Source organism: Caloenas nicobarica, chromosome 19 (genome assembly GCF_036013445.1).
Source record: "Caloenas nicobarica isolate bCalNic1 chromosome 19, bCalNic1.hap1, whole genome shotgun sequence".
In the NCBI taxonomy this organism is placed as follows: domain Eukaryota; kingdom Metazoa; phylum Chordata; class Aves; order Columbiformes; family Columbidae; genus Caloenas; species Caloenas nicobarica.
The window spans coordinates 6,821,242-6,841,593 of NC_088263.1; the positions used below are offsets into that span (position 1 = coordinate 6,821,242).

The following is a 20,352-nucleotide window of genomic DNA, read 5'->3' on the forward strand; positions in this document are numbered from 1 at the left end:
TTCACAGGAAAAGAGCACCAGGGCAGGGATTGCTTCCCAGAATTTAACTGATGCTTCTCAGATTGATAAACCACCAACATGCAGCCTTTCATTCTGATCAGAAAATGCCTTAGAAAAGGATGTACAAGCAAGGAGTTTCAGCCCTCCATTTCAAATAGTAAGTCATGTGTCTTTGTATCCCTTTGACACAGCCTTAGTTTTGAAATAAATCTAGGGCAAGTCCTAATTTTATCTATTAAAAAAATGTATTCTAAAATCACTTCATAGAGATAAAGCAGAGATGATCCTTCTCTGTCAGAAAGACCCACATGTGGTGTTACATCTCAGACAATCCTGTACACGCATTCATCTGTAAAGTGCCCTGGCAAATCCAGAGGGCAACAAAGGATCAAATCTGCATGGTGAATTTACAACTAAGAGCCAAGTGAATGACAAGAGCACAGAGGTTATTTTTTCCTTTGATGTGAAATAGCACTTTAGGGAAATTTTCTGAGCTTCTTTTACATTTACTGTCCTCATTTCTAATAGCATCCTTGATGCTATCTGCTAGACAACCTCCATGATGCTCAGTGTACCAGAAGCATCTTAAGATCCCAGAGATACAAAGAATAATTTGTATTTGATAGCTTCCCAGGACTGAATTAACTGAGAACAGAATGAAGCAGACCTCTTGAGGAACAAAAGCTACATTTTACAAGGCCTACCTTGGACCAGGAAAGATTCCTTACCTATAATTCAGTTTCCCTTCCTGACCCTGCAACAAAACATCTCGTATATTTTTTGAGCTTCAGCTTTTTTTATTCTTGCCTTTTGTTGCTCCTCTTTTTTTTTTTTTTTTAAAAAAAAAAAAAGAAACAAACCCTTTCAAGTCTTCTGGCTATTTTCTACCTCTATGAATCAAACTCAGGGAAGAAAAAACTGCCCTTACATTGTAATATGGTGTTTCTGATCTACATTACTGTATTTTCTGAGCAGATGTGTAACATCAAAACCAAGCAATTTAAACATGCTCGCTCCTTCTCCATCGCTTCCTTAAGTTACAGATACATCACGGGACTTGGACATTTAAACTTTAAAGCATCCTTCTGCACATCCGATTTTGACACAAACTAAAGAAAATATTTTAAGACAGTTATGCTGAAACAGAAATTCATGTTTAAAATTAAGCATCAGATCAAAAGCTTCACTGAATGGGAATCAATGTGTAAAAGCCACAAATGACTCTGCAAGCAGACAGCAACTGAGAAACAAAAATAAAGTTATGGGCCATCTGTGACAAGCATGGATTCCAGGATTCTGCATAACATGAAAAGCTCTCCTATTGTAGGAGGTAGGACCATGAACAACAATCCTGATAATACTTTATTGCAACCAATTCCATCAGGACATCTTTGAAACGTTGCTCGCAAGGCTGGAATTTTAGTTCTACCTGAATCACAGAGCAACCAACACCGCGTGGTAACTGCGAGCACCCCTCAGGGAGACCTCACAAGCTCCACTGTCACAGAATCTGGGGTGTTAGTTAAAACTGATTTTGCAGCAACTCATTTAGAGTCATGTCATCTACTTTAAAATCAGATATCACCTTACTGAAGAAAACTGACTGTATCCGTTTAGAATTTTTATGCAAATATGTCTCTGCAGAGATCTCCCTATTTTTAATTAAACTACAGACTGACTTAAGCGAAGCATTAAGCCTCAGAGGGTTTATCCTGCCAGCAGGATTGAGGAACTAAACCCATCACATCCATCTTTACAAACCATCTCCCCACCCTCTGCCTTACCTTTTCAACATCTGCTTTTGTTACATTGATGTCAGCATCCATTTTCTCAAAATACTGCTGTGCTCGGTCAGCTTCTTTGCAATCACGTTCAAACCGCCTTTTACTCTGAAAAGGAGAAACAGAAGCCTTTGTTATGGGAAAGAAGCACGATATCAAAATCTACCCAAAATCAATACCTGCCCCTAAAATGATCTGCTGTAAGAACTGTCGCAGATTTTAGGACTGGCTTGTTTACACTGGAATAGATTTCCATATTGAAGAACTTTAAAAAAAAAAAATCAAAGTTACCAGAAACAGATTTTTTGTTGTGTTTTCAGGTTGTTTGATTATACCAACATCACTAGTGTTTCAGTATTTTTTTCCCTATTGGCATCTCTTCTGCTCTCGTAGACCAAACCACTCCTTTCCAACACTAACTCCTTCATTTTTATAATGCGCAACAAGGGAGTCACTAAGAATCATACATTTGCAAGTAGGACTTTCGCTTACTGATGTCCCCTTTATTTATCCTCTCTTCTGCTTGCAGCCTCACTTTTCATTCCTCACATGAACAACAATTCCAATGTAATTACTTCTGAGAAACAGAGATGGTCCCGTTCCACTTATTCAGGTGGTATGAAGCTATTCAGCTTACCATGGAATATCTGAAGGGGACTCTTAGGGACTCCACACTTCCAGCAGCGCTTAGCACACTTTTCAAGTCATATCAAATAAAATGCTACTCATGAAAGACACAGATCACACAGAAAGCCAAGTGTACTATTAAAACATACTTTTTCATGTCTACTAGTGTATTTAAGACAGTAGAGTTTTAAAAATCCCGTTTCTAGAGCTTTTATCCATACACCCTTCTTTTTCCAAATATAACGTTTGGAACCATCTCTCTGAAAACAGCATAAAAATGACTTCAGTGTCACATCTGAGGAAGCTTCCACTTACTGCTTCAAGTTGTTTCCAGCAGGTTTCAATATGTTGTTGTGCCTTTCTGCCATCATGGAAGTGCTGTTTAGAAAAGAGAAAAAGAAAACATTTTGAACAACAAAAGAACGAACAGTCAATTATGCTCAAGGAGTTGCAGGAAAAAAAAAGCCAGAAATGATTCTGACAGCTGCGTTCTGCAACACTGGTGAATTGAGCAGGCGTATGATTACTATCTAATGTCTCAGCAGGCTGCAGATGTATATTTGCATCAATTATAGCGGTTAGTTGGACTGAAGCTAATAAATCCCTTTAGCAATTCTACCTTGTATTGTTCACTGTATCTCATAATTACTGGTCTCCCATACCAGGAAATCTGAAGCACTTTTATCTGAAGAGTATTTCTTTGGTTACTGACAGAACATGAGCTCTAAATCCAAATTTCTCTCTACATGGAATTCACCAAGATGCCCTTGATTCGCACATTCTAACAAGTGATGTTTGGCCTGATTTTCATTCAGACTCAACATAAAACCCTCTTCTTGCCAGTCACTGGCTGCTCATGAAATTCTTTGGGTCCCTGCAGAAACCCTCCTCTCCCACACGTGGGGCGTGTGTGTATGTGCACACACCAAGGCGTTACACACATTTTAAATATGAGATGCCAGCTACAATCTAAATGACAAGGAACTTCTCCTGACGTGCCTTTTGGAGCAAGACTCTTAATTGCAGTTGGTTTAAATAACCATTCGTAGCCTTCACACAATGCTCTTCATCAGAGAATCTAACACACTTTAGCTATTATCCCCTCTACCTTCTCTATGCGTTGCTTTTCCTCAGGACAAGCAATTCATTCAAGGTCATTGCACGAGTCAATGACCCGGCTACAAACACGAATGCAGTCCCCAAGCGACCGCGAGAGCTGGTTATTCCCCTCACAAACCACCCTGTAAAATAAATACAGCAAAGTACAAATAGGAATAAAAATGTCTTTCTGTTGTATTATTTACTGGCAGTTAGGATATTTTACTCAAATACAGATATGGCTTCGTGCTATAAAAAAATATAGGCCTGGTATCACCAGATAATCCCACTGCAACTCACTAGAATTTGTGCATTCTCAGGCCTGTGCATAATCAGATATTCAATATATCTTTAGCAACATGAGATCAACAGTAGAAGGGCTCCAGCTTCAAACAGTACCCTGCCACAAACAGCTCAAGTTAGAAAAATGTGCCTGCAAGCACTTCATAATTGGCAGCTACTTGGTTTTCTGCATCTTCCACTAAAGCAACTGGTGTCAGGAGCAGGTTTCTGAGTAAACCTGCTAATGCCATTTCCTAGCTTTCTGGCTCCACCAGACACACCAGTAAAAAGCCCAAAAAATTGCAACTCTCTGTCACGCCACATCCAAGAGACTTGTATCAAAAATCACAATCCCCATTTCTTTTCAACTCTGTGTGTGGCAGATCGCACATCCCCCTTGCCAAGGGCTTCGAAACGCTCCACATTTCAGGCTGGCTTTTGTAATGAGAGTTTAGGAAAACGGTCCCAAGGAACAACTGTAATTTAACACCGCATTTTTCAACGTTTTGCTAATAAGCATGGAATATGTAAAATTTTTTAGCCGTGAAGCTGCAAGTAAAACGCCTCAGCTGCCTTGGTGCTGCACTAGAGCCTCCACCAGCCTTTGTCTGTGCTTCCCAATCCCGCGTCTCTGACTTTGCTGGAGTGCAGGAAGGGATTTGATTTGGGAACAGCTGGGCTGCATGAAACCTAATGCTGTCAGTGACCCAGAAACCTCAGGAAACAACATGCCAGGTTAACTTAACAAAACACAATTGAATATGGGGGCTGAAGGATGAACTCTGAATCAAAAGCATATCAGATCACAGGACTACCCTGAGCTCTCATATTTTTAAACCACTTTGTCATTAATCAATAATATAATTTTAGTTTTGCACAAGCCAGCCCTGTTATTTCCAAATTTGCCTTCTCTGTAAGATAAACTCCAGAAGCTGCTGGAAGAACATAGGAGAGAAGCAGCAAGCCTGAGCACTATGGCTGCATCCTGCTCAGATTTTGCCTTTTTTTTTTTTTTTGAGAAGCTCTTTTACAGAAATGGTTCACTGAAGTGTAAAATGGGCATTGCTGAGGATTATGAAATAGTCAACAGAGGAACTGATGTTGAATGACAGTTCAATAAATACAGGTGCATCACATTTTGGAGATTTCACTGCAATATTGCCTTTTTTTTTTTAGTTCAACCACTTTCTAAATATTTATAATCCCCAATTCTTGTTGTATTATCCCATATATATCCTTGTTATGAGAGATAAAGTTACATATGGTAACAGCTGTAGCATGTATTGAGAGCACTTCTGCTTTCACAAATCTTTTGCCCTCAAAGGATAATTTCTGCTTTCCAAAAATTCTTTTTTATATAAAGCAACTAAGTGGTACCTTCCAACTACCTGTGTTTCTTCACTAGCCCCATTTTATGCGCAAGGGAACCAAGACAGTTTGGTTAAGTGATCTGCTCGAAGTCATACAGGAAGCCTCCAGTTTCCTCAAGCCCTGCACTATCTTCAATTTCCGCAAACTCATTTCCTTTACTTTAAAATAGTCTGAAATAGCAAATGCCTTTTAGCTTCCCCCCCCATTTAGCAAAAGCAACTTTAAAATCAAACTTTATCTCAAAACCTTATCAAGGAAAAGTTTAATCTAAAGATTTATTTTTCTAATCAAAGGTGATAATTGGTTATTCGACACCTGATGATTCAGTAAATGGGAGCATGACAAATGATTTAGCTCATCATACAGAAAACTACAATTCTTAATTAGTCACACACGTTTCTGCAGCACACAGTGGTAAATTTAGAGTAGTTGATACAATGCAGAATATTACTTTTTTTTTTTCTCTTCTCCCAAACCAATGCACCCTAATGATGCTTTCTATTTAAAATGCTCAGATTATGAGCAAGACACCGAATTAAATGAATCACCCTTTACATGTGCCAGTAAGACATTTGCAGCAGCGGCGCTGGTTGTTCACATGCTGTGATTTCCTCCAGACTTTCTGGACATATCCACAGCATTCAAAACACACATTAAAAACACCATGAGAGTTTTATTTTTATGATTGTTCATTGGTCAACCTCCCTAAATCACCTTTTCATCTACATTTTGGTATCTTAGGCTAGCAATCACCACGCCAACTTTAAGATTTCCCTGAAAAATATTTTATCCAAGCTTCAGACCTACTAAGTAACTTAGAATATAGCAGCATTCTTCAAATCATAGTGGCTACATGACCACAACTGCCCTTTCCCCCCCATGTATTAAAGAGCAATACGGGTGGGATGTTGCAGGATGCTCTGAACAACCCACAACTGGCCGCATTTGGAGTGGATGTCTCCATCCATTCCGTGCTCACAGGATAAAACCAAATAATCTCAGTTTTAGGCGATCTCACAAGAGTTCTTAAGACTTGAGAAATTTCCAGCACACTATTAAGTTGCTTATGTGAAGACTGTGCACTAGATCAGCTTTCATTTTATTCTAAAAACTCCCAGCTCAAGAACACTCAGCTACAGTAAAGGACGAAGAGTTTTAGGAAGAGCAGGAAATTTACATATGGACACACCATATGCACCAGGTTTTTTTCCTTTTTAAAATCACCTCACACCAACCCGTGTGCTCCCATTGCCGTGCTGGCTGTGCCTGTAACAGCTGGGGAGAAATCCTGGCTGCTGCGCAATCAGAGACAAAACTCTCATTGACTTTTGTCAGGCTCGCATTTCACTCGTGTCGATGAAAACAGTGGGAGCAGCAAGTAAGCCACCTACAATACAGCGCCTGTTCCTGCCAGCACCATCACAATACGTAGCAGCATGATATTTTTGCAAAACTTTCTTGGTATGCAAGGGGGTTTGCACAGGCACCTGGCTCCCAGAGCAGGCAGCACAAGCTTGTTAGAAGATGCTTCTTCTGACCTTTTGAGAGGAATAGTAAAGCAAGATGTAGTTAAAAGCATCTTATGAAACAGCAAACAATTTTGCTGAGGAATTCCTGGGCAGTTCAAAGTGAAAGAATTGCCTGAAACCCAGAGCCCACCAGCCCGACAGCACGGCTTGCGCTGTGTCAAACCAACCTCAGGAAAGGTTTTATTTAAGAAAGGCTGTAAGGAAAGAGTCCTATTTCTCTTAAGGAAGTAAACAGCAATTGATTGCGTGGTTAAACTTAAGATTTGCGCATCTACAGTCTGTTTATATTAGAAAGTCTTAGTTCACTTATATGCATACATACGGTTCACTTGACAACATCCTATTTTTTAAGAATTTTCAAGAGAGATACCGGATTAGGTCACTTCATTTTCTTTTCTGTTTTCAAACTAGATAATACAACATATTGAAAAAAGTTACCTTTGACTTCTCTAACTGGCACTCAGATCATGCTGATATTCCAGATGAACAGAGTCCTAGCAACCTCGTGCTTCCTCCTTCAATTCAAACTATCTCCATTTTTGTTACAAGCAATTCTCGAAACAATGGCCAATGATTAAAAGTAAACAAGAGACAGAAATTTGAGAACACTATTTTTTCCCTCAATTTTCCCAGCTCCATTTGCAAAAAGCCTTGTTATTTTTTTTTTCCTGGCTGCAAAGACAGGAAACAGTCTCCTCAGAAGAAATCTCTGTTTCCAAGAATAGCAACATGCTCTTGAGGTCTTATCACTCTCCTTTGTAATAAGAGCAGCATTAGGACAGTCCTGTGAATGTTGACATGAAACAGAGGACTACCGTCCCACACGTTCATCAATGTTACTACTTAATATTGTGGTATAACCCCGTTCTGCTTCACAACCTTCCACGTGAACATGATTCTTGACGTGTACCCGTCAACTGGGTCAAACCCGAAACAGGCCATGTGAATATCTGATCAAAGCTGCTGCTAATTCACCTGGAATTGTCTCCTCCTGAAGTGGTGCCTTCCAAAGGAACCCCAGTTACACGCCACTAAGACCAAAGTTTCTCAGGCTTCAGACAAAGTTCAGATGAGCTGCACCAGACAACCAGAACCAGCTGCTGGTGCCTACGGGCAGACGCAACAAGAGAACAATGGTGAGAAACAGCATGAACCTGACAGACCCTGGGGCAGAAATATTTACGGGAACATTTGTTTGTAACCATGTTTTATTTCCCAATCAGAATCCTTCATGTAGTACGCAGAAGCCCATTTAGTTATTTGAGCTATTATTTCATAGTTCAATGTACCCATTCAAAACTGGGAAGAGTGAGACATTAAGTCCAGCGGTCTCCACTTTAACCCTGATAAATCAAAAGTTCATATTATACCTTTCAGCTGGATAAGATATTATTATTAGTTTCCCACACAAAAATATTTTGGAAACTTCGGTAATAAGCACATGCTGTTTCCATCCCAGAACAGTCCTTCACAGCAGGATCAGACGATACGTACGAATATTTAAAACAGTTTCATTAAATTTGTGCAATAGCTTGAGGAAAACCAACAAACACTCAATAAGAATATACAGAATTTATTATGAACTTTCCTGAACAATTTTCTGCATTCTTTCATTTCTTACAGCTACTACTTAACACTCTACTGGTACAATTTAACTTAATGAAATACACCTGAAATATCTTAAAGGAAAGAGAAGATTACTACATAGAGTTGGATCGTTGTGCTGTATATTTATGGAGCATAATATAATCTCCCACAAACGCTCAGGATTTTCTTTCTGTTTGTGAATAGTTCCTGCAAAGCTTCTAACTGGCAACATAACTATTTACTAATATGAAGTTTTTGTACCCTTATAATTAATCAACCCAAAATCTACAGTGTGGCAAATTACTTCCTTTCACTGTCTCTCTTTTCCTATTCCCTGCTTTGCCATTAGATTGTCATTTCTCTTTGTACCTCTGCAGCACAAAGCACAACTGTGGCCCAGACACCGAGACCTCGAGGCAAACCCAAAATGCAACATGGAGAATCCCTCGTGCACTTGACGGGGTCAGGTTCTGCCATCCCGTCTCACGCTCACACGGTGCATTACGCCGAGAGAAACCCTGTGGAAAACCACAGGACTATTTGCAGAACAGGGCACTATTGAGAATGAATGAACGTGGCAGAATTCTTCCAATTATTTACTTTTCATCGACACTCGAGGGTCTGCAAGAAACAGAGAGTTCTCTGACACGTCCACCCCGTACAAATACACACAGGGAGGGCACACATGCTCCATCATAAAGAACCAGACGATTTCTGCCCTCACGGTACCCACAGGGATGCATTCGCTCCCCATTCCCCTTCTATCCCGACACAAAATGGAATGTACTGACACCAGGTAAATTCTCTCCCAACCACAGAACCCCAGTGCTGCCCCAGGTCAGTCTGCAGCAAAGCTCTCGGTTTGTACTTGACTTTCAGGCCTGATTGTGCGGAACCAGCCACCCCACGGGGAGCGGGAGGGAGAGGAGAAAGCAGCAGCAGGAACAAGAGGCATAGTTCATGACTCCCAAATACATTTTTAGCAAATCTGACATAAGCAACAGCTACAGAGAGCAGCTGCTGCCAGAGGCCATGAGTCAGACCTAGTTTGTGACCACACATCAAAATCACCCCAGAATTAATTCTTGAGTTTCTATCCAGACAAACTACAGCACTGAGGGTTTTCCTCAGCCGTAGTTGAGAGAATATCCAAACCAAGCTATCTGCTGTGAAGCTTTAAGAAAAAAATGGAAATTCTCAATGCTTGGGCTGCACTGGCTATATGTTTGCTCAGAAGCCCTCTCAGGTGTCACTCAAAAAGAGGGTAGCAAAAAAATCCCCGTGTCTAGATGATTTTTTTTTTTTAATAGAACGAAGTGTGCTGAGTGACTTGCTGAAATTGGGGTGGCACAAAGAATGAAGAGACACACAGAAGTGAGTTCTTTCGCTGAACCACTCTGAGCGGCGATCCCCAACGCATTTGTGCGGCTTGGTGACGAAGGTCTTCATACAGCGGAGGGGAATTCAGTCACATGCATCTGGCCTCAATAACCTCAAAAGGAAGGTGGATGGGACATGACCTTCACACATAGCATACAACCGACATTTCAGCTTTCAAGCAGCCAGCAAGATCCTGGCTTAGCATGAGAATTACTCACATGAGAGCATGGACACACTAAGATCAAGAGAATGGAAGAAGAAGTTCGAGTGAGGAACTACAGTATAAAGAGTTTCACTTCGCTGGACAGCCGGGAAGAACTGAAACAGCACGAGGAGTTTTCACAGGCTGTTCATACACCCATCTGCAGCAACTGTGAGGGCAAACCAGCTCATCTGGTACCATGATAACATCAACAAGGGCTGTCCAACGGAAGAAGAATGCATAATACAATAAAGTTTAATGCACTGATCGACCTGTGTTGCAAATGATATTCGAGTCTCACAAAAGTCTTTGCTTGATTTTTCTTACTACTTTCTGAGTATCTGAAACCATCACTCAACAAAGCACATGATCTGTAAAAACAAAAAGGTAACCTAGAAATCTCCTGAGCTCCAGACCAGGCCAGAGGAAAGAGGAGGTATCTGTCTTTTGAACAAAAGCACCAAACTACTGTGAATCTGTGATTTATCCCAACCTCCAGACTGTCCATCCTGTTTCTCATTAGCTGCTTCTTCCCTTATTTTCACCATCAGTAATTATCTTGTACGGAAAAACACGACATATGCAGCCATCAAGTCAGCTTGCGCAGTAGTCAAACAAATCCAACATACATAAAAATTGTATGCTAAATTAATTTTATCCAGCATAAAACCAATGTAAAGCTTTATATTCTATCAGGTTCTGTGCTGCTTACAAGCTATGGGCTTGTACTTGTCAAGGAAAAGGAAGAAACATGATTACTGCGTGACCGTAATCAGCTGCTGGTGTAATTCCATTTTAATCAATAGAGCTAAACGAGCATGAAAACAGAGTGATGCAGGCAGGCATCAGCCCCCAAGTGTTTGAAGATCACCACCCTCATCCCCTGTGACTCTACACAATTCCTATCGTGTATCAATGGGGTTTCCTTTGGAAACAGAAGCTCTTGCCTGGTGTATTTTCCTGAACATTTGCTGCTGTACCCGAGTTCATCTTGCACACATTTATCCTTATGACACCTCTGTGCATCATTCCCATCTTCCAGGCAGGAAATTACCGCAAAAAGAGCAAAGGTGCTTATCTCAGTCATACTGAAATCACTGGAAGTTTGTATGGTTTTACCGGCATTTGGACACCTGAATGACTTAATCCGAATGATACAAGATTCTGTGGACAAGAATGTGGGTCTCCCACTTCCTCGCCCCAGAAGTGATCATCTTTTCTTACAGCTTGTAGCAACATGATGGATGTGACAGCAGTAGGTTCGTGGTTGGACTCACTGATCTTAAGAGCCTTTTCCAACCTAAAGGTTTCTATGATTTTATGTTCTTGTAGCGTAACAGCTGATGACATATCAAGCAGCGAGCACGAGAACTCTGACAGCAAAATTTCTAGAAGCACCAAACCGTTCATTAATTCGTATCATAAAAGGTTTTGCCAAAGCATCAACCCTGTGTGATATTTATACAACCAGCACCTTCCCCTCCTGCAGATCCCAGCCCGATGGATGCGTTTGTGTTTCACTGTATGAAGCAAGACGCTACATCTAAAAAACGCCTGAAGGCTGAAGGAGTTTCCTTTTCAACACCATTTGCTCATAAATGAGTAATCTACAGGATTCATAATTCATATAGTTTATATTCATGTTACAAGAACAAAACAACCATGACTGACAACTGTTAAAGGCTACGAATTATCAGCAACAGCAGTTAAATAGTCAGTTGCGGGTTTTTGCTGTTCCCATGCTGTTATCACTCAACCGATATTACAATAATTTTCTTTTCATTCACCCAGTACTTATATGAGCCATATTTACTACAGAAGTCTACAACCTAAACAAAAAAGCAATATAGTTACTGCTCGTGTTCTTTACAAGAAAGACAGCAAGTCCTCTTTCATTGTACTTTAAATGCCTAATAAATATTCCAATCACCTTATATGCCCAGATAATTGAAAAACTAGGCAAAAACATTAGAAATGACAGAAAAAATGCCATACTAGAATGCTTCTTTTGCTTTGCTTATTGTAGAGTCCATGCTGAATAAAAGGTCATAGAAAACATTCTCATCACAGCTATATGCAAAACATCCTTCCACATTGCTGTCAAAATATTAAGTCTCTGAAAGATTATGCACCATTCTGCAAGTTAAAGGTATGCCTATATACTCAATTACTCTGACAGACTTATCATTCTTATACTATACTTACAAAAAGATGGTAATTTCCAGGACTCTAGTCCTGCATAGCACTTCGACACATGCTTAACATTTAGAGGAACTATTTATAAAAGTTTTGTTGGAGTGAGCAAGAGCACTCTGCACTTCTCATAATGGACCAACAGCCTAGAAATGAAATTCAATGCCTTGATGCTCCCTTGCTTTGTTGCACGTTGCTTAGTCATTTTATACCTGTGTCATGAGTATTTCTAACAATGATGCTTAGAATCACTATTTTATGCCCACTCATCCCAGGGATAAAAGGGTTCAAGGCAAGGAACAATATCACATCCTAAGTATATGCTTTTCAGAGCTGGTGACATGCAAATTAATGAGCTTTGAACACTTATTGTAAGATGCACACAGGTTCCTAAACTACTAGCTAAGACAGAGTACTAACACAAAGCTCCAAATTCTACCAGTCCTGAAGGATAACAGATTGAAAATCAGATTCCCTGCCATCACAAAACAAGACAGATGCCATATTTCTCATTAGAATTCTTTTTTATAACGTTCTGTTGACCAGATCTGGCTGAGAAACAAGAAAACGTGAACCAAGATCCTAATAATTCTTTCAATCCACCTTAGTAATGCGGTTTCTCTATTTATTTCATTGCTGCTGGACTCTTCCCTAAGCAAGCTTTTGGCCAACAGAGCCTTGAGCACAGATGGGTCTCTGACCTTATTTAGCAGGGATTCTCCTGAAGGCATTGCTGTCTGATTTGATAACATTTGATTCAAATGCTTCAGCGACTTGGCCAGGACACATAACCCACTTTTTTCCATGCTTAGTTCATTAGCAAAGCTCATGTTTATTAACTACAAAAAAATTTTGTTTAACACTGAACTCCCCTACCATTAATTACCTGTTTTAAATAGCAATGAATTGTGAAAAATAGAAAATGATCAATTACCGATTTCCTCTCTTGTTTCAGCTCCTGCACATAGCGAGTTAACTCTCCAGTGATAAGAGAGGTCATGTTCTCTGAAATGACCTCATGCTGTCCGGCATAGTCATTCATTTCATTTAAAGTGGCTAGGAAGGCTTTAGTTGATGTGTACCTGCAGAGAACAAAACCACATTTTGCTTTTAGTCCCTTTCTTTTCTGAAAGACACACTGCAAAGGGAGGTTGCATCACCATTTAGTATTGCTACACAAGGCTGCATATGGATTAGCACAGATTCACTTGAAGGAATTTCTCAAAAGGAAGTCTATACCACACGCTGACAGTTGTCTGATAAATTCATCTTAATTTAGACAGTTTGACATTGGCTCTTAAAATATCAGGTTTTTTTAATCAGCACAGCTCTGGGACTTCACTATTCTCATCTTGATTCACCAAACACTTCTAGTTACGCTCTTTCAAGTCCTACAATTCAGTGCACAGTCAGGGGCAAAATCCTGCCTAAGCATCCAACTTTTTGGATAGCATAGTGCAAAAAACAAAACTTTTCATAGTGTACATTGCATTTAAATCAGCTACAGTTTATAAAGTTTTCAAAAAGGTAGTGAGTTTACTAACCAGGTGTTGTCAACCCATATTTTTTAGTACTTTCCACCACGAGGTTTATTTTTCATATAAAATTATCTCCAATAAAACATTCCATGTGTTATTAAGCGGAAGAAACAAACATCTGTGCACACAATTGCAAAACAGCAGATTATGTCACTGGCATATTCAGCGCAGAGCCAACAGGGCTGCATTTCAATACCGCAGCTGGCTGTGCTGGTCAGCGGGAGAACAGCAGCTTTCCAGCACCGCACTTGCACATACTAGAAAATCTTAATATGAAATGGTAGCAGTCTGCAGTGATAACATCCCCTAAAGGTGAAAAAGCAAAGTAAGAGTGATTTAGAGAAAAGAAAGAGGAGGTACAAGTAGAGATGAAAAAGGCAGAGGAGGGAAAAAAAAAGCCAAAAACACCCCATAGAAAAAAGAAATAAACAAAAAGAGACTAAAAATATAGTCCCATGCAAGCAAAAAAGCCTTGAAGGAAATCCCAAATGCAGAAGACATGGGATCAAAGCCACAGAACTACAGGCTGAAAATCAGCTTGCAAACAGATCATTTTTACACAGGCTGTCTCAAAGCAGCGTCTGAGGCACCCAAAGGTCGCATGACAAATCCTCAGATGTTATTCAGAGACACGAGGAAACTATACTGAGGTGAACATATATTTAAAAGGGCAAAGGATCCCCAAGTTCTTCTGTGCCACATCACATGAATTATTTAACTCTAATATCCTTTTCCAGCAACGAAAGATGTGTCAAAAAAAGGTTGCAGTAAACTCAAAATCCCCATTTACGGTATAGCTACCCAAAGGCAGATTTATTCCTAATCCCGGCTACAGACCAGAACAGCTGATGTGCTGGTAACATAAGCTTCCTTGTGTAAATATCAATATCTCAGGAAACAATGGCATAAATAAATGCTTCCCAAACAATGATAACTAAAAATAAATTGAAAAGAAAATTAAAAGGCTGTTATCTCTCTCAATATGAGTCGTTGTATACAGCAGCTTGGGGGTCTGACTCAAAAATCTAAATTAATGCAATTGTGCAGTTGGATCCATATCTAAACTCACTTGAAACTTTTCAGATTTCAAGGTCAAGGGTTTGAGTGTGCTGCCAGGCGCTCCAGAGGCAGAGCAGCCTCCAAGGTCAGACTGCGATGCCTCCATTCAGAGCTGATGCTTCACACAACATCGATGTTGAGAAACTTCAGAGTCCAAGCGCCCCAAGGAGAAGGTGCTTGCTCTGGCTTATAGCCCATCTGTTGGGAAGCTTCTCCTCTAAAACATTCTCTTTAGCAAATATCTATAATCTCATCAAGGGCAGGAGTGTGGTCTATCACCACCCATATCCATGCCCACTGGTTTCTCTCTGGTGTTGTAACATTAGCCCTTTAGTAAATTACTAATCTGTGTTGTTACATTTGAGTAATTTATTACTTACATGGACTGCTTGAGTTTCATGCTAAAATTAAGAACCATTTCTGTTCTTGCTGAAGTAATCAAGAGTTGAGTCACTCACTTTGGAGAACCAGGATCATACAATCTGGCCTAAAGTTTTTAAGGTACATCAACAAACAAAACAAACCAGGCATCCAGAAACCATAACATATAAACGGAATCGAGCAGTTACAGACCAAATCCAAACTGAAAACCCACTCATAGTATCTACCATATCAGTGTGTTTCTGCTTCTATGATTTCCATACTCTCTTTCACTTGACTTTAAAATCTCTGGTTTACAAGCCAATCCTAGGTGGTAACCCAACCTTTTCCCCTTCCTCCATCAACACCCGCTCACCCAGCAGTGGATCATGAACATACCTGTATTCTTCCTCTTCTTTGGAGTTCTTTTTGGGCTGGTATTTCTTCGAAAGATTCCTAAAATTAAAAATACACATACATAAAATTAAATTCAAAATATGTTTTAAATGAACTGGATAACATAGGCGCACACACTCATTCTGTGGGGCTTCAGTTTTTATTTGCAGTGACTGGACACCTTTTCAGAAGTGTGATGGCAATTGGGCTTTGATTGCATTGTAGTAGCACTCAAAGAATGGGCTGCACAGTGCTTCAGTCTCTGTAACAGAATTAAAGTAGTGAATTCTGAATCTGAGAAGTTAATAAATTAAGGTCATTAAGCCAATACATCTTACTTAGCAATTTTAAGACCTTTTTGGTGCTGCAGTCCTGGGACCTCCTCTGTTCTAAACCCAGCCCTCTTACTACGTGCCTTCCTGCAGTCTGTTACCCTACTGTGAAATGGAAGGAATTTGTTTCAGCTTTACAGGTTGTTTCATCAATTAAGAATAACATACAGGTGGTACTGATGGAATTGTTGTCCAAAGGAGTACTAAGTTTCATTGCCCTATCTGCGCCAAACTCTTTGAACTCTCTGAATGCATCCAGTTGAAAGTAAAGTGCTTTTTCAGAGGTGTAACCCACTCCTTGTTGCATGTTGGTTTTACTGCTAACTGGGAGACAGCAGGTAGGGCCTCGTCTCACATTTCTTATTCCTTTTGTTCTCCTTAAGGAATTAAGGAGCATCTGCTCAAACAGAGTAAGTAGCCAGAACCCTGGCAGATCTGCACAGACAAACACGTGTTTCTCAAAATGTAAATATCCCTACTGGAAGGGATCCAAATGAGCATCTCCTTTCCAGCCTCTGCCTTCCCTAAGAGGATGCTCTGAACAATGAACTTTTCTCTAGTCCTGTGTAGAGCAGCTTCAATCAAAGAATAACCAGCAACAGCATGGGAAGAATTACAGTAAGTCTTATAGAATTCTCCCTATTCCATGGGAATGCTCCCCAGTACACACCTGCTTAAAGAGAAAAGGAAAATCCACAAGAAAACATGCACAGAAGACTACACTACTAAGGCACTTTCACACACTCAGAACGCACATCTCTCTGCAATGTCATGCTGCCCAATTAATTCTGACACACACAGCTACTGTCGTCTTCTTGTGAATCTTTAAAGTTGTAGAAATGTTACAGAGCTTGAGCAAAAAAAAAAAAAAATCCAGACAGTATGCTTTCACAGAAAAAAATATTCTAAAAGCAATAAGAAAGCATCTGGGTTAAACATTTTATTATTTTGTATGTACTTTATAAATCACAAAATATAGATTCTATATATTTGAGCCCTTCACATTTTTTCCCTTCTTTTAGTCAAAAACATACGTAGGGTTTTAACCATGATACATACAAAAAACTCCAGATGTGATACTGAAGCCAATTAAGAGTCAATACGACTGTCTCATACCAGGATGCAATCAAACAGTGCCATGAGCAGGACACTGGCAATTCCCAGGCTCAAGCTTGTGAAGCAATGACCCTCTTTAGATAACCGTGATTAAAGAGGGAATGAACACATAAGAACAAAGATCAGCAGTAAAACAGCAATTCTGGATGGATTCCGTGCATCTGTCTGCAATTCATGTTTTTATTTGCCTTTCACTCTGCATCATTTTTTCTGCCTTTCCAACTTTTATCTCTGCTCCCTCATTTCCACTTCTTTGACACCTTTTCTCTCTTTCTCTCACATTTATCATCCAGAGAGGTTTCTAATTCTCAGATTATCCTGATATCTTAAGCGTGTGGTGTTCTTTTCCCCCAATACATCTTCCTCAAGGCTCTCTATCCATTGTCCCATCAGGCGAGGCTTTTGACACACCTTTGATGCTCAGAGTGTGTGTGTAATGTCAGCAGTGACCAGGGAAAGATGACAACAAAACACCCCTTCAGCAGCATATCACACCCAAAGGAAGTTCTGAACACAAATGCAGGAAAACGTGAAAACACTTCCACGGTTTCTTCATCCTTTCCTTCCCACACTTGTTTAAGGACACACAGGACTCGAGCGGCGCAGGTGCAGTGTCAGGTCTGTGACACTGTGCAGTTCCCTCTGCTGATGTAACCAGATAAACTTGATGCATTCTGCAAGTACGTAGATCTAACTTAACGCTTTTAAAACAAAATATTACATATATAGGTGCAGAATCATAAAGAGGAAGGAAAGAAACATTTTTAAATAGAAGCCAGTTAAATTTCAACAGATAACCAGGCTGAGATGTAGATAACAGACAGGAAGAACAGCAAGCTAGGGAGCCCAGGGACCAAGCACAAAACACAGGTTTCACAAAAGAAAATAAAGTTCAGCAGCTTCACTTATTTTATAAATAAAACTTTTGGAGTTATATCCACTGATCTGCTGCAGCCCTTTTACACCAAATGGATGTGATACGAGGAAGGTTCGCACCGCACTTAAGGACACTTACTAAAAGCAGACGCATGATTTATTTTTTTATTTTGGCTTCCAGCACTGTTTTATCTCAACATTCGACAAGACTTTTTTTTTTTTCCTTTTATACTTCTAACTTAGACACAATGCTATTTGGAGTCATCTAAGAGCTTCTCAGAGATTAATGTATTTGTCCTCAAATCACACCCATGTGGGGGGACAAACGCAGCTGTGGACAGGGAACTAAAATACACAGAGAAGAAACAAATTAACCAAGTTTGTTTTGGAAGACTAGGACAGAATAAGAAAGGAAACTCAGAGTTTCTAGATAGTCATAGGTAGAACTATTTCCCACTTTCCCTAAACATTTTGTTTGTGTGTTTATTTTCATAATTATGCTCTTTAAACTTGAAATTTGTCATCCGAAGACATTCAGTGAGTCTGGTGTGTGATTCCTCATAGGACAGGCCTGCACACACAGATACTCTGCTGGGGTTTCCCAGTCCAGTCATACTTTCTTCCTTCCAGCTCATTTTGCCTCTGTAATTCAATCTCTTCTCATCTCCATAGGATGTGAGCAATTTGTTCCTGCCTGAGTCATCTTCTATTTCCTGCTTGTCTGTAGCAGAAACCCTGGGGAATCCTTGTGGCATTCCCCTGAGAGAGCACGGAACCATATAGGCAGAGGTTTATCACCTACCAGCCCCTTATAAATAACAGGCCATTGTGCATCTCAAATCCATTCGCACACAAGCACCAAAAATTCTGGGTGATTTTTTTTTTTGAAATAAATATTGTGCTTTCGATATATACAGACCAACTAGAACCTCCAATCTCCATCCCGATAAGTACAGAGAAGATGGAAAGAGTTCTAACATGTATTATAGTCATGCAAAAACTGATAGGGATTTACTGGAGGTGTTCGGAAGGACCAGTCCTGCACTCCCCTCCCCAGTCAGCTCCATCACCTCCAGTTTATTGCCCCAGACACCACTGGCTGCCGACAATATCACACCACAGCCTCTCCCCACAGCAGCAGGACTGTCTGTGTTCTACTCCCTTCCAAGCCCTGTTCACCTCTCATTTTTTCTGTCCTCTGGGAAAAGCAGGGTAAGAGCTACTCATGGTGGGAGGCTTCTTGGCAGCTCTTCCCTTCCCCCTTTACACTGGATTTGACCTCAAGGAACATGTTTGGTTTTTTTTTTTTCTGGTTCACATACACTTGTCTCTTTACCTACAACCTGATGGTCAAACCAGACGTGTAGAAAGTACCTAGCAGGAATTTCCAGTATTTTAGCTACTTGAGAGAAATTTACAGGATCTCTGCCCTGTTCAGGAGCCACATTGCAAGAACAGTGACAAGATTGTAAGACTGTCAAAATTCAAATCTCATGCTGCAACCTGGTTAACTACATAAATAAAATTTCCAAGGGCTGAGACTGACTTTCTGACCTGCAGTTTCTCCAACACGTGTTCAAAAAGAGCCTGTCTTATGAAAAGAAACCCAAAACTTCGCCTTACAAACGATCATTATTCTGCTGAGTTCTTAAACCCTTCAGCATTTCCACACAGCAGCCCTAATTTCATGGAAAACATTACAATGCTGTCCTCAAAGCCCAAGCCATTAATCATGAGTAAGCCCTAGTATGCTGCTCAGTCACCTAAATAACCTTTCTTTTCGCAAAGCATATGGTTTTTAGCAGAGATAATAAACCAGTACATTAAATTAACTTTAGCTTTCCATTCTCTAAATTAAAGCTATTCTCTAAAAGCCATTATTATAAACAAAATCACTACCACTGAAATAGTAAACTTACAAATGATTACAGGCTCAGAACTTTACATATCAACTTACCTAAGCTGCTTTGCATAGCTGAGTTCAATCTCTGTTCTTTCTTTTACAAACTTGATGTATTTTTCCAGAACATCAATACCCCATTGCGTGTGTTTTTCTAAGTTGTCAAACTGGTCCTGCAAAGAATCAAAAAAACAGTTTAGTCTTGTTGAACGTAGAGATAACTAAAAATAATTTCCAAAGTACATATCACCATAAAGAGTTATTAATATTTTCCATTACCACAGTCAGACATTTTTGTAGCGACAGAGTTTTTTAAAATCAATGGAAATCTGTCTTTTAACATGAGACAGATTCAGTACCATTCTTCATTCCTGCTTTCTGAATCAGTTTAATTTCAGAAGTCCTGGCAACTCTACTGAATACAATTTTCTAATATAAGGACAGACTTTGATGAGGGATAAGAAATGGATACTCTTGCCAGTACTTTATTTTTCTCTGAAGAGTTAAAAGAAGTTCCATAAATCTGAGGTCTACTCCTAATTAATAATTCTGATTTTAGTCTGAAAAATGTATCTATACTCAAGCTTTGGCACTGTTATGAATTTAAAGTATCATTTAGAACAGCTAACTATCTTTTTACAGAACAGAATTTACTTCCCCTATAGCCTGTTTTGTTCTAAACCAGAAGACATGTTAACATGTGATGCCACAAAAATGGACAATAG

At 39.8% G+C, this 20,352-nt stretch overlaps 1 protein-coding gene across 14 annotated transcripts in view; it reads right to left on the minus strand.

Annotated features, from left to right (window-relative positions):
- The window catches only part of FNBP1 (formin binding protein 1), a 93,230-nt gene that overhangs the window by 43,771 nt on the left and 29,107 nt on the right, over positions 1–20,352 (minus strand). For all 14 annotated transcript variants that reach the window (XM_065648794.1, XM_065648793.1, XM_065648795.1 and 11 more), the window contains exons 2-6: positions 19,685–19,800; positions 15,407–15,463; positions 12,985–13,132; positions 2,724–2,786; positions 1,785–1,889 (exon numbers count right to left, since the gene is read on the minus strand). In XM_065648794.1, the coding sequence (XP_065504866.1) occupies positions 1,785–1,889; positions 2,724–2,786; positions 12,985–13,132; positions 15,407–15,463; positions 19,685–19,800 (489 nt within the window). The remainder of the gene's footprint in view (positions 1–1,784; positions 1,890–2,723; positions 2,787–12,984; positions 13,133–15,406; positions 15,464–19,684; positions 19,801–20,352) is intronic.